The sequence below is a fragment of the Talpa occidentalis genome, unplaced genomic scaffold (assembly GCF_014898055.3).
Source record: "Talpa occidentalis isolate TD23 unplaced genomic scaffold, MPIMG_talOcc4v2.1 talOcc4.6, whole genome shotgun sequence".
Classification (NCBI taxonomy): domain Eukaryota; kingdom Metazoa; phylum Chordata; class Mammalia; order Eulipotyphla; family Talpidae; genus Talpa; species Talpa occidentalis.
In genome coordinates this window covers 49,253,569-49,265,648 of record NW_023604972.1, presented here as the reverse complement: position 1 = coordinate 49,265,648, position 12,080 = coordinate 49,253,569, and the positions used below count along the sequence as shown (strand labels likewise).

Sequence of the window (12,080 nt, the reverse complement as noted above, 5' to 3'; positions counted from 1 at the left end):
GGCAGACATGAGCAGAATAAATGAAATGAGACTACTGCTTCAAGAAAAGAAACAGTATTTGTTGCCCCTAATAAAATTCAAACTTTCAAGTGAAAATTAGAATTTTAGAAAACTTGTATGTTAATGTAAGCTTTATAGCTTACTAGTAGTGATTCTTTTCTGCTGAGGCTGGTCATAAGTAAATTAAATCTTTTTGATGTTATATACTAAAATGTCAATATTTGGAAAACCTCCAAATATTCATTGGACCACTGTTTTTCAAATGACCAATTCATGATACTACAAAATCATGCAGTGGTAAAATATCCATTCAAAGTACAGGATAGGCCTAAAATTGTTATGTAACATAAAAGTTTCATTTATATGATTTCAGATTGTACATTGCAACCAACCTTTAAAACTACCAATTGTCAATTTTTGGCATATCATTACCAAAGAATTTTCATAATTATTTGAACATATTATTATAAATATTTTTTACTTTTCCAGCTACATATCTGAATGAGAATGGCATTTCTTCATTTACTTTGGCCAACCATATCATATCAAAATAGATAAAGTGAAGGGCTTCCCCTGGTGGCACAGCTGTTGAACGCTGGGTGGCGAGGCTGCCCGCAGCCTCTGCAGCACTGGTTCGATCCCCAGCCACCAGCGAGGGGCCCACAAAAAAAAAAAAACAAAACAAAACAAAAAACAGATAAAGTGAAGAGACAGTTATGAGGATTTAGCTGTCTTTGGCTAGCTCAAATTAGAGATATGCAAAAATGTGAGAAAGATGACATTTTCTTACTATTTTTTTTCTGTTTAGGAATATATATAAATGCATGAAATGGGTTTATTGTTGTTATTTTAAGTGAATCAATACACATTTAAAAATTATCAGTTCTAACTTCGCATACAGTGAATATTGGTGGATGTAACCAACATAAAAGCTGTTTGATGGCCCCAATAACTTTTAGGAGTATAAAGGAAACCTGAGACCAAAGAGTTTGAGGACTGGTGACTTAGGTAGACTTTTTTCTAGCTATGTTGTAGTAACTGTTTTGGAGTTAACTTTGATTAATATTACAACAAAAGCCAAATATATTCATGATCTGAACACTAATCATAGTCAGCCTGACTTTTGCTTTTTTCTCATTGGAAGAAAAAACCTTTGGTATTTTATATCAAAATATTCTCATGCCTAGATTAATGCTTGTTTTTCCTTTCCTAATTCCAAATAAGGTTAGATAATTTGGAGTAGGTTAGCTAGAAAATAAAAAGCTCTCTGTGGGAACTAATATTTTTGAGAACTTTGTTTCAATCTAGTAAAAATGCATTTAAATTAGCAGAGCTTAAATTCTACCTTATAGAAATGCGCTTGGAAAACTTGCCGTAAATGTGCCCTTTTCTTAATTTACCCATTTTCTCTTTTTCCAGTTTATAGTGTATTTGCTTTTCTCCTCTCCTTCTTTCTTCCTTATTCTTCTATTATTCAGTGCTACATTTTTTCCCTCTGCCTTATTATAGTTAGGAGAATTTTCTCATGTGTTGGCAATTTTTGGTTTTAGCTCGTGTCCTCTAAGAAAGATGCTGAGTTGGTAAATGTGAGCAAGTCATTGACAAAGTATATGTAGGGGCCTCTTTGCATTCTCAGCTCCAAGACTTAAATCATCTTCCATTCGGTATATAAAATTCAACTGTGGAGTCTATGCTAGAATTTCTAGAGATGGTGAAGGAAGGTTAAGAGAAATTATTTTGTCTTAAAATTTTATCTTCTAAAGAAATAACTTTGGAAAAAAGAAAGGATTTCAGAATAAGTCCTTGTAGGGTAAGTGAATGATATCAGGCTTTTCTGCCCTCCCGCCATTAGGATTGATGATGGATCCCTGCGGTCCTGAATACATGCCTGATGGCGGGCACCTGGAGTGGGGTGTGGGCCTATGTAGATGGGATTCACCTGGGCTGAGACTGGGCTTATAAGGGCAGCATCATGGGGACGCTAGCAGAAGCAGAACCACGAGAGCAAAACGAATGGGCAGAAGCAGGGAAACAGAGCAGAGACCACCAGCGGATGCTGGAGAGCCCAGATAGAGTGAAGACTTGCTGGGGGCTGGGAGGCCCAGCACCCCTGCCTACCGTGTACCTGGTAAATCCCAATAAAAGCCTGAAAAGCCACTGGAGACTCTCTAGGACTCATCCTTACTCCGTCATAGAGATCAGGTCATAGAGATCCTGCTCTGTGTCCCTCCTGCCCCCCTACAGTCCTACTACTGTACTGTGTTCTTCATACTATTTCTTTCTCATTTTTTCTCTAGTCCAAAAGTCACTCTCGAGTTGGCCTAAAATCAAGCACCAAGCAAAAGGTATGTTTTTCGCCCCTTCTGCATTGTTCTTTTGAGAAATGTTTATTATGAGGGTGCTTTTTTATTCTGGGAAGGTAAGGATGCATCCAGAAATAAAGTATTTGGGGATTTTTACTTAGTTTGCCTTTGTAATAGTAAAACTAAAATTGGAGAGTTTTTTTTTTTTAAGATTGACTTATTTATTTATACAAGCACTGGTTACAGTCAGAAGCGTGGGAGGGTGAGAGGATTCACCAGAGCCAGAGAGGAGAGCAGAACAGGCAGAGTGACGAAATACACTGCTGAGGGGAGCAGCGGGCGGCAGGAGAGGTCTGCGCGCCATGTGGGACCCTCCTCCGGTGGCCGGGGAGCAGCCGGGGATCGAACCGGTGCTGCAGAGGCTGCGGGCAGCTTCGCAACCCAGTGCTTAACCACTGTGCCACCGGGGAGGCCCGGAGAGTTTCTTAACATGAAGTCAAGTGAGAGATATTCTGGAAACCCAGTGACAGAATCTGATAATTTCTCATGACTTACAAGTGATTCTGCAAGCAAGGTCAAAGATACTCTGTGTAAGATTCAACTCTTTTATTCTCTAAGCCCTTCATGGTGAAGACATTTTTTCCTATCTCAGTCCATGTTTTTGCTAAACTTCATTCTCTCAGCAACTGCTAGGAAGATTAGCCCTCACCTATGACCTGTGGTGAATTGGCTAAAACATGAGCACCATGAGTCAGAAAGAATTGCTTTCAATTCCTGGTTCTGGCACTTTGCTAGCTATGAATCCTTGGCCATATTTATACGAAGATGATGGTACCTATAGTACAGTATAGTATAGTATAGTTCAAAGATAAAGTGAAATAATACACATGAAAGCATTTATATTCTGGTGCCACAAATTAGACACTAAAGTTTTTCAATTCTTCAATATTTAATTTATACTTTAGATATTCAAAACAGCAGAAAACTTGAAATTCCAGAATCTTGATCCCCCCCACACACATCTATTTAAATTTTGTCATTTCCTGGTGAAATGACAGTGGCGTGATATATATAGATTCATTAGTATTTGGAGAAGCTCATGTTAAAAAATCATTCTAATATAGATGTTTGAACTCTTTGGTGTACTTGCCTAACCTTTTAAAATAATGGGCATATTAACCCAGAATACCTTTTTGATGTCAGTTGTTGGAGGGAAAAAACACTTCAAGGATGCAAAGCATCTAAGAGGTGCTTAAGAAGATTGAAAGAGGTAACAGCTGTGAAAGCACTTAGCCCTGTGCCTGAGCGGATAGTAGCTTTTTTTTTTTTTTTTTTTTTAGAGAAGCATCATGTTTCTCTAATGGAATTAGATTGGTAAGAAGATGAACAGACCTGAGTTTCCAACCCAGCTTCAACCCTTGCCAGATAATGATAGCTGACATGGATACAGCAAGCCCTGTTATGGTACGGGGTTATGAGTACTTCACAAGGATCAAGGGTCACTCATTTATTACTCTTAACACCTCTGTGAAGTAGGTGTTCTTGTATCCCCCAGGGTCTGTCAGGAGAATGAAATCACTCCAATAATTTCAATGGCGAGAATTTCATATGAGGAACTGTTAACTGGTGGTAAAGTTATTAATTAGGTGATGTCAGGTATGGTGGGGGTGTTAGCAATTTCAGGAATCAGCACTTAGGACTGAGGGAACAAAGGAAAGAGTTGGGATTACTAAATTTTCTTAGATAGTTAAGGAGGGTGCACACAGAATTGAAATTCAAACCTCTATGAAGAGGGTGTCAGGTGACACAATCTAAGGCTGATTCTACAAGTAGGCTGGGTCCTAGAATAATGTTTTGTTCAAAGACCTTTTGTTACGGTTGATTGTGAAAAAATTTCTCTCCACTGTTGAACTAAATGATGTTATTGGAGGACATGGTTTTGTTATATTTGCTTAAAGTTGTGGAATTCTAGAACCTGTACTATCTTTGCTGTTAAGTGAGGAACTATGTACTGAGAAAAGTGCAAGCTGAATTTAGTGACTGCAGGAAGGAGAGAAGGCTTTACTGCGGAGTGGGGCTCAAAGGAAGCCACAAGAAATGAATCAAGTTTCCTTTGCTCCTCCTGCTCAGCTGCCCTCAGAGAGCCCCCTGCTGGTAGAGCTGACCAGAAGCTCCTGATTCAGTTGGAAATGTGTTTTTGTGTTGTTCTCGGCTTAGCGTTGCAAAGCAGATTATAGAAAGATGGGTTAGGAGAAGGAGACAATAATTTAGTAACTGATACAATTTTGTAGATGAGAAAACTGAGGTACAGAAGTGTTAAACTTTGTTCAGTACTATGGTCTGAATATTTGTGTTCTCCAACCCCCATCTGAAATTTATATGTTCATATTCTAGCCCTCAAAAGTGATGGTATCAGGAGCGGGGACTTTGGGAGGTTCTTTCTTCATGAGGATGGAGGCTTTGAGAATGGGATTAATGCTATTATAAAATAAACCCCACAAAGCTCCCTAGTCTCTTCCACCATTTAAGGACAGAAGGTAATCCTGTGACATGAAACAGATGCTTCAGCTGACCATGCTGGCAACTGTTCTCAGGTTTTCAACCTCCAGAACTGAGAGGAATAAATTTCTGTTGTTCATAAACTACCCAGTCTGTGGTGTTTTGCTTTAGTAGCTCAGGTGGACTAATGCACATTTCTAGGAAGAGGCTGGTCCAAATTTAAACCTAGTCAACCTAGCTCCAAAGTCTGTGCAATTAACTTCTTGAACAAGTGACCTTGTACCAAAACACTTCTGAGCCTTATTTTAAAAATGTGCAAAAATGGGAAGATCTTTGAGCACTGGGCCACCCCACACAAACTGTATGCTCAGAAGCTGGCTGGGGGGACTCAAGGTCCCACACCTTTCCCAAAAAGAAATTCTTGTTTGCTGACAAAGGTGCAAAGGACAAAGCCTTTACTATGTGGAAAAGCGAGAAGCCTAGTGGGTAGGGGGCCGTGGATATTGTAGAATGGTGGCACTGAATTTGAACATAGCATGATGAAGAAACACTGAGAGTGAATGGTGAGAATGACTGATTCAGGCTGATGACTCTGAAGGCAGAAATGTTGCTACTTGGGAGGAGCAACACGAGAAACTTTGAAGAACACTCCAATTCAGAAAGTTGTCTGGAATGGTATCTGGACATTTATTGCCTATGACACCAGGGAGTCTCCCTGACTGAATATGGGGCAGAGGCTCTACCCTGTGGACTTTTTATTTCTTGGTACCATGGCCCTATTTTGGTGTCATGAAGACTGTGTTAAGTCATTAGTGGTTGTCTCATGTATATTCCTCTAGAGCTATTAATGTACAAGTGAAATAGCTCTTGTGCATATAATTTTTAGTGAGAATATTATTTTAATATCTATATAGACATTTGTGTGGGGATATCTAACAATGGGTCATTTTAGAAAAAAATAAAATTTTCACAATGGGGATTTTCCTTATTTGTAGGGTTGTTCTAAAGGTTACCTAAAATAATATGAATGATGCACCTATCATATTTCCAGGCACATAGTAGGTACTCAGTAAATACTAGCTCTTTCTAGTTATGACATTTTTCTTGTTTTGATTATAGTAACCTAATTTTTTCTCAGAGACTGTATATTTAGTTTTGAAAGTATTTCCTTAACATGGGGTGATACCATCACCAGTGTGTTGTTAGTTGATTAATCTCTCTAGATTAGTGCATTTAAAGTGCTTGTGCTAGAAAGTGAATAGCAGTGAGAATTCACATGCTGGAGCTTGAGCAATGGAGGCTTTATTGATAATGTCCTTAAAATCAGAATTTATCTAGGACTGCATCAGAGCACTGAGTTAGTCTTTCCCTTTAGATTTTAATCAGCGGGGGATAATTATTGAATTTATTCATCCATTCTTGAATGCAACAATTATTTATTGGATACCTAATTGCATGAGACACTATGCCATGCATCAGGGTGATATAAATAGATGTAGGGACCCTTCACTAGAGACTATTCTTTCTAATGGGAAGAGTTTGTGTAACATCATTGGACATGCCTATATTTCTGTTTCTTGTTACATAGGTATAATATTATCGTTTGGGTACAATATCTATTTGGCTTACAGCAGAGTTCACCAATATCCAAGGGAGAATGTATGGGCATAGAAAGGTGTGAGGGAAGGGCAGCTGCCTCTCTTGAAAGATAATTATTCATTATCTCAGGAACAGACAAGTCTCCAAACCAAAGAGGGAAGGAATGGTAAAGGCTGGGAGGCTGTTCTCGAAATCAGTCATGTAAGTTGTAAGATGTTTGTGTGCAGGGCTGTGAGGTTTAGGGTCTCCAAACTGGGTGCTGTGTTGCTGCTAGGTCATTTTGCTGTCACATGGGCAAGAGATTGGGAGACAGAGCCTGGGACAGGCAGGGCCTCAGAACCCTGGAGGTGGGAGGCTAGCATGGTAGCAGTGGCATCCAAGAAGCTCACAAGAGAGCTCAAGGGAATCAGGAAAATAAGTAGACAAAGGACAAAGGCTGGCAAATGACTCCTCTGTCGCCCCAGTGTAGCACTTCAGTGAGCTACGCTGAAATGCATAGAAAACTCCTTTCCGTCCATAAAATCCACTCTCTACTACCCATTTCAAGATTAATGATAATAGTAAAAATAACAGACAATCATTGGTCTGGTTACCTTGCAAACATTCAGTGATTCCATAATCAGAAAGAAAATTGAATTTTTGCCAAAGCTTATAGTTCACAGTGTTACAAATATTCTCAGTCTCCTGCCCAAACTTTTCTCTGGTGTTCACTGATCTTGAGCTTACTACATGCTTTCTTCTATCAAAACCATATTCTCAGATCTGATAAATGAATTCACAGTAAATTACACTTGAATTGTAGGTTTGAAATCTAATCTCTCCTTATGGGTATTTGCGTTTTAATAAGTGACAAAAGCCAATGAAATTGAGTTGAAGGGCAGGATTTCTGGCATTAGCAAGCAGGAAACAGTTTTTGATTGGTAGAAAGATCTTATCCTGGCTCCTAAAATTACATAGCTTGCCTGTAATATCGGAGTAGAAGGAAACATTAATTGCTTAGATACCCTAAAGGTTCACTTTTGGTGTTGTATATTCCATGGGTTTTGACAAAGGTATGACATGTGTCCACTATTATAGTATCATACAGAGTATTTCACTGACCTAAGGTCACAAATGTGTAGAGGTGGTAGGGAGCCATTATTCAAATTTGAACTCTGAAGCTGCCAATTTTCTGTTCAGCCCAGGATCACCTCTTCCTCCCACTTGCATTCCCGCCAACCTCTTTGTTTATAAGTATAACATCCTTCTTTTCCACAGAACTCTGAGTTCTTCTCCAAATTGAAATTGTGTTTTGTTAGTATTGTTCCTTTATTCTACCCCCGTCTCTTGGCGCCAACTATCTTCAAACTTCCTAAGTGTTGGTAGATGCATTAAAAAAACACGCCCCCTCCCCTCCTTTATACCCATGCAAACCATTCCTCATGCATGTGGAGCCCACTCTTAGTCTCAGCTCCCTGGAGAAATAACTTCTAGTTTTTCATGCTAAAGACTTAAAAAGGCTTTTGGTCATTTCCTGTGGCATTATTTTCATTTTTCTAATTTCATCCTCACATCCTTTTTGTATAAGGATCCCTCCTTTCTGTTTTTAACTTTTCAGAACAACACTCTTCCCCACTATCTACATCCCACACCACAGTGTTACATGTGTTATGATTGATGAAGCTAAATTGATGCCTCATTATCACCCAGAGTCCTTAGTTTACATTAGGATTCACTCTTGGTGTTGTATATTCTGTGGGTTTTGACAAATGTATGACATGTGTCCACTATTATAGTATCATACAGAGTATTTCACTGACCTAAAAACCCTCTGTGCTCTGCCTGTTCATGCCTCCAACCACAACCTCTGGCAGCCACTGGTCTTTTTATTCTCCGTTGTTTTGCCTTTTCCAGAATGTCAAATATTTGGGATCATACAGTATGTAACCATTTCAGCCTGGCTCCTTTTACTTACTAATTTACATTTGAAATTCTTCCATGTCTTTTCATGGCTTGGTAGCTTACTGAACAATATTTTATTGCCTGGATGTACTAGTATTTATTTATCCATTCACTTAATGACATCTTGGTGGCTTCCCAGTTGTGGCAATTGTGAATAAAGTTGCTACAAACATTCAAGTGCAGGTGTGAATATAAGTTTTGCATTCATTTGGATGAGTGTGTTTGTTGGATTCATTATTGTTTCATATTCTTCCCACAAATGACTTACAACCTTTACTTAATGTGCTCAAGCATATGCTCCAAATTGCATGTTTTTCCACAGACACTTCCTATTGTTGTTCATGCATTTCTTGCATTGAACCTGCAGGGTCTCCAAGAATGACTTATGCCCCACATGGAGGATTGTAAGGAAAGAAACACTATATAAGAACAGTGGAAAGCAGTGTTTAATGTGGCAACTAGACTTGGGCAAGGTGAGAAATGAAAACCAGATTAGTTTATAGCACAAAAGTTAAATTCTGTTCACTTGTGCATTTCCAACTGGCATTAGAAAGAGTCGCCTGGGCCTTTTATATGACTGTGAGGATCTGAACACAGATTCTAGCTCAAGGGAAATTACAAGTCATTGCCTTTTGGTAGGGACAAGTGCCCTTGAAGGGCTTGACAGGAGATGGAAAGGAGATCATACTCCCTGACGTGGATGGAGTTCACGTTACCTTTTGTCCATGTTCTTTTTTATGGCCTATGAAGGATGTCCATGGCTTTCTGAAAGATGCAGCCTTAATAAAAAAGGACAAAACCCACAAGATGAATTTAAAAGAGAGGAAGATTATCTCAATACACTCAAAACTTTAGGGTTTCTAGGAGAGCCCACTATTTTTTTCCAGGAAAAAAATCTGAATTAACATTTTTATATTTTGGTTTTTAATAAATACTTTTATTTTTCTAGGAAGATGGATTTTTTTGAGACAAATATTACTCAAAGGTTCAAAGACTGTGTGTTAGACACATTAATACTGACTTTTACAGTTCTCTCTTTTCTGAATTTTAGCTATGAAAGCCCAGAAGGACAAACTGGGCATGATAGCAATGAAGGTCAAATTCTGCTGCCAGGAGTCCAAGGAAGTGACTCTTCAATGCTTTTGTCTTCCTCTTGAATTTGTGCTTATTGAATATTGTTTGCAAAACTTGAGCCTAATGCTGAGACTTTGGGACAGTATTGTGGACTTTTACTATAATGGCATTTGTTAGATAGCATTAGAGTTATTTTGCTTCTCATCGTATCTACTTTCTTCTCCCTCCCCTTGATGGAGAGCTACTTAATTACCAGAGATTGTGGTCCCTTCATGTCTCATTCCCCCTTGGCTCAGGTTAAGGGTCTTCTTCATTCCTGTCTTTTCTCCCTAAATTTTCTAATATCCCGAGACGTTCAGAGACATAATGCATGCTCAGACTTTGCTTAAGGTATAGCGTAGGACCTCAAACTCAAAAGAGTATTTCAAGGATGGTGTAGGCTAGGTTTTAAGTCTTTCATCAAAGGGCAGATGTCTTTAGACGTACAAATGCCATATGAGGCAAGGCCTGAACTGGATTGCTCAAAGCATCTACTCTATTTCTGGAGCAAAGGAAAAATAATGCCTCTGAGTACCACTTTTCTTGTAAAATATTATATATGGTCACTGCTCAATTCTCCTATGAGTCTCTGGGTTTCAGTAGGTCACTTTGAACTGGTGCTCTAATAGTCTTTTCTAGCCTACGAGTTAAACTTGTGTTGCAGAATGATAATAACTACAAGGAGAATAGTGGGTTTACATTTAATATAGATGGAGACTAGGTGTGGCTTTGTTGGGATGCATCACAAGGTCTGTAAAGCAATCTAAATTTCTTTACTTTGTTTTTTTTTTTTTTTTTTTTTAAAGATTTATTTATTTATACAAGCACTGGGTACAGTCAGAAGCGCGGGAGGGTGAGAGAATTCACCAGAGCGGGGAACAGAACAGGTATACTGACGAAACACACAGCTGAGGGGAGCAGCAGGCAGCAGGAGAGGTCTGAGCGCCATGTGGGACCCTCGCCTGGCGGCCGGGAATCGAACTGGTGCTGCAGACTGCTGGCAGCCTTGCAGCCCAGCACTCAACAGCTGCGCCACCAGGGGAGGCCCATAAATTTCTTTACTTTGTAACTAAGCAGTGCAATTTCTTCTCTTAACTGCGAGGAATGCTAACTCTGAAAAATTCATAACACTTCAATTTGGAAAAATTGGGCTAGGAACCCTTGTACCAAGACTGTTCTGAAGTCAAAACTTTTATTTTGTGTCCATGCTTTCTTTAAGTGGCCCTTTATTTTAGATTAAAATAATTGTGATTTGCAAAAATTAATTTCTATATAGGATTATATAGGATTCAGAAGAATAAAAGTATATCTTTTCCCTTTTTTTTCTTACAATAAAGATGACTCTCTATGCAGAGATTGGAAATTCACAGATCCCTCATGTTTTGTTTTGCCCAATTCAGTGAGTTTACAAAATACTGATCCAGTGCTTTAAAATATCATGTTTTCATACGAATACCTAGTTTGGGGCTTGTCCTGAAAATTTGAATATCTGGGATGTCAGTGTGGGTTTCCACATAACAATAATCAACTGTAGCTAAGGGCCCACTGCCCCCTCTGAACAGGAGAATGCACCCCTCAGCTTACCATCTTCCTCACTTTTCTGCATTGTCTTCCTGACATCCTCCAACTTTTTTTCCACTGTTTTCCTGGCCCTTACAGGTATTTGAATTTTTGACCTCTGTTCTTTGAAATATGATGATACTTCCATCCTTGAGGATTTCTAAGTCCTTACATGGTTATTTTACCTGAGGTCAACCCTGGGCTGTCTTGTAAACACATCCTATTTAGCAAATCCATTAATTAGGATTCGTGTTTTCTTAGTAACATACCAGGATTCAGCCAAGAATTACTTTAAATGTTCTTTGGTTTAGACTTACTTTTGTCTAATGTATTATGGTATTTAATAATTCTTTTGTAAATAACAATTCAGTTCCATGAGTCTTACATATCCTATCAGATCCTTCACTAACAAAATAGCAGTTCTGCATTTATTTAAGCTAAGATTTATTTTCTCTTAAATGAAGCTTAAAATAGGTGTCTAGTACATGAATATGCTAGCTTCCAACATTGATTCAAGTCCAGACATTATTGCAAACATAGATTTTTCAAACAAAGAGTATTCTTAAATATCAATAACCCAATTACAAAACAACTAATAGAGTGACAACATAGGAGGGAGAAATAAGTCCAAAAGGAAGGCATAGCAAGAAAAAACTAGACATTAAAATGCTATGATGGAATTCTGGTGTTACTGTCGGAAGCATAGTCCCACTGCCACACCAGGTCTATATGGAGGAAAGAGAGTCCATTTCACTTTTTTTTTTTTTTTTGTATCCATATGCTGTGTTTATATGAGCATTATAATCCCACTCTTGACTTTTACAATCTTTTCTTTCTGATTTGTATCTCTCTTCATTCATTTTATTTTTTATTTAAATTTTATTTTTATATTCCTCATACAATTACGACCCCCTTATTTTGACCCCAATCCCTCCTTTCCCCAACCCCCATCCCCCATAGAGTGTCTCTGATTCATAGTTGTTTGTTGATTTTGATATTTTCTTTCTTACAGTTATTCTTTTTCCTGGTTCCTTATTTAAGTTTTCTAGATTCCTGCTATGAGTG

At 38.5% G+C, this 12,080-nt stretch overlaps 1 protein-coding gene across 9 annotated transcripts in view; it reads left to right on the top strand.

Annotated features, from left to right (window-relative positions):
- RASGEF1B (RasGEF domain family member 1B) overlaps positions 1-12,080 on the top strand; it is a 559,061-nt gene that overhangs the window by 110,244 nt on the left and 436,737 nt on the right. For 6 of the 9 annotated variants that reach the window (XM_054688366.1, XM_054688372.1, XM_054688369.1 and 3 more), the window contains 2 exons: positions 2,298-2,345; positions 3,644-3,767. In XM_054688366.1, coding sequence (XP_054544341.1) covers positions 3,732-3,767 — 36 coding nt within the window. In that variant the 5' untranslated portion in view covers positions 2,298-2,345; positions 3,644-3,731. Of the gene's footprint in view, positions 1-2,003; positions 2,129-2,297; positions 2,346-3,643; positions 3,768-12,080 lie in introns of those variants that run through there. The other 3 variants (XM_054688371.1, XM_054688373.1, XM_054688365.1) reach the window with 2 other exon arrangements.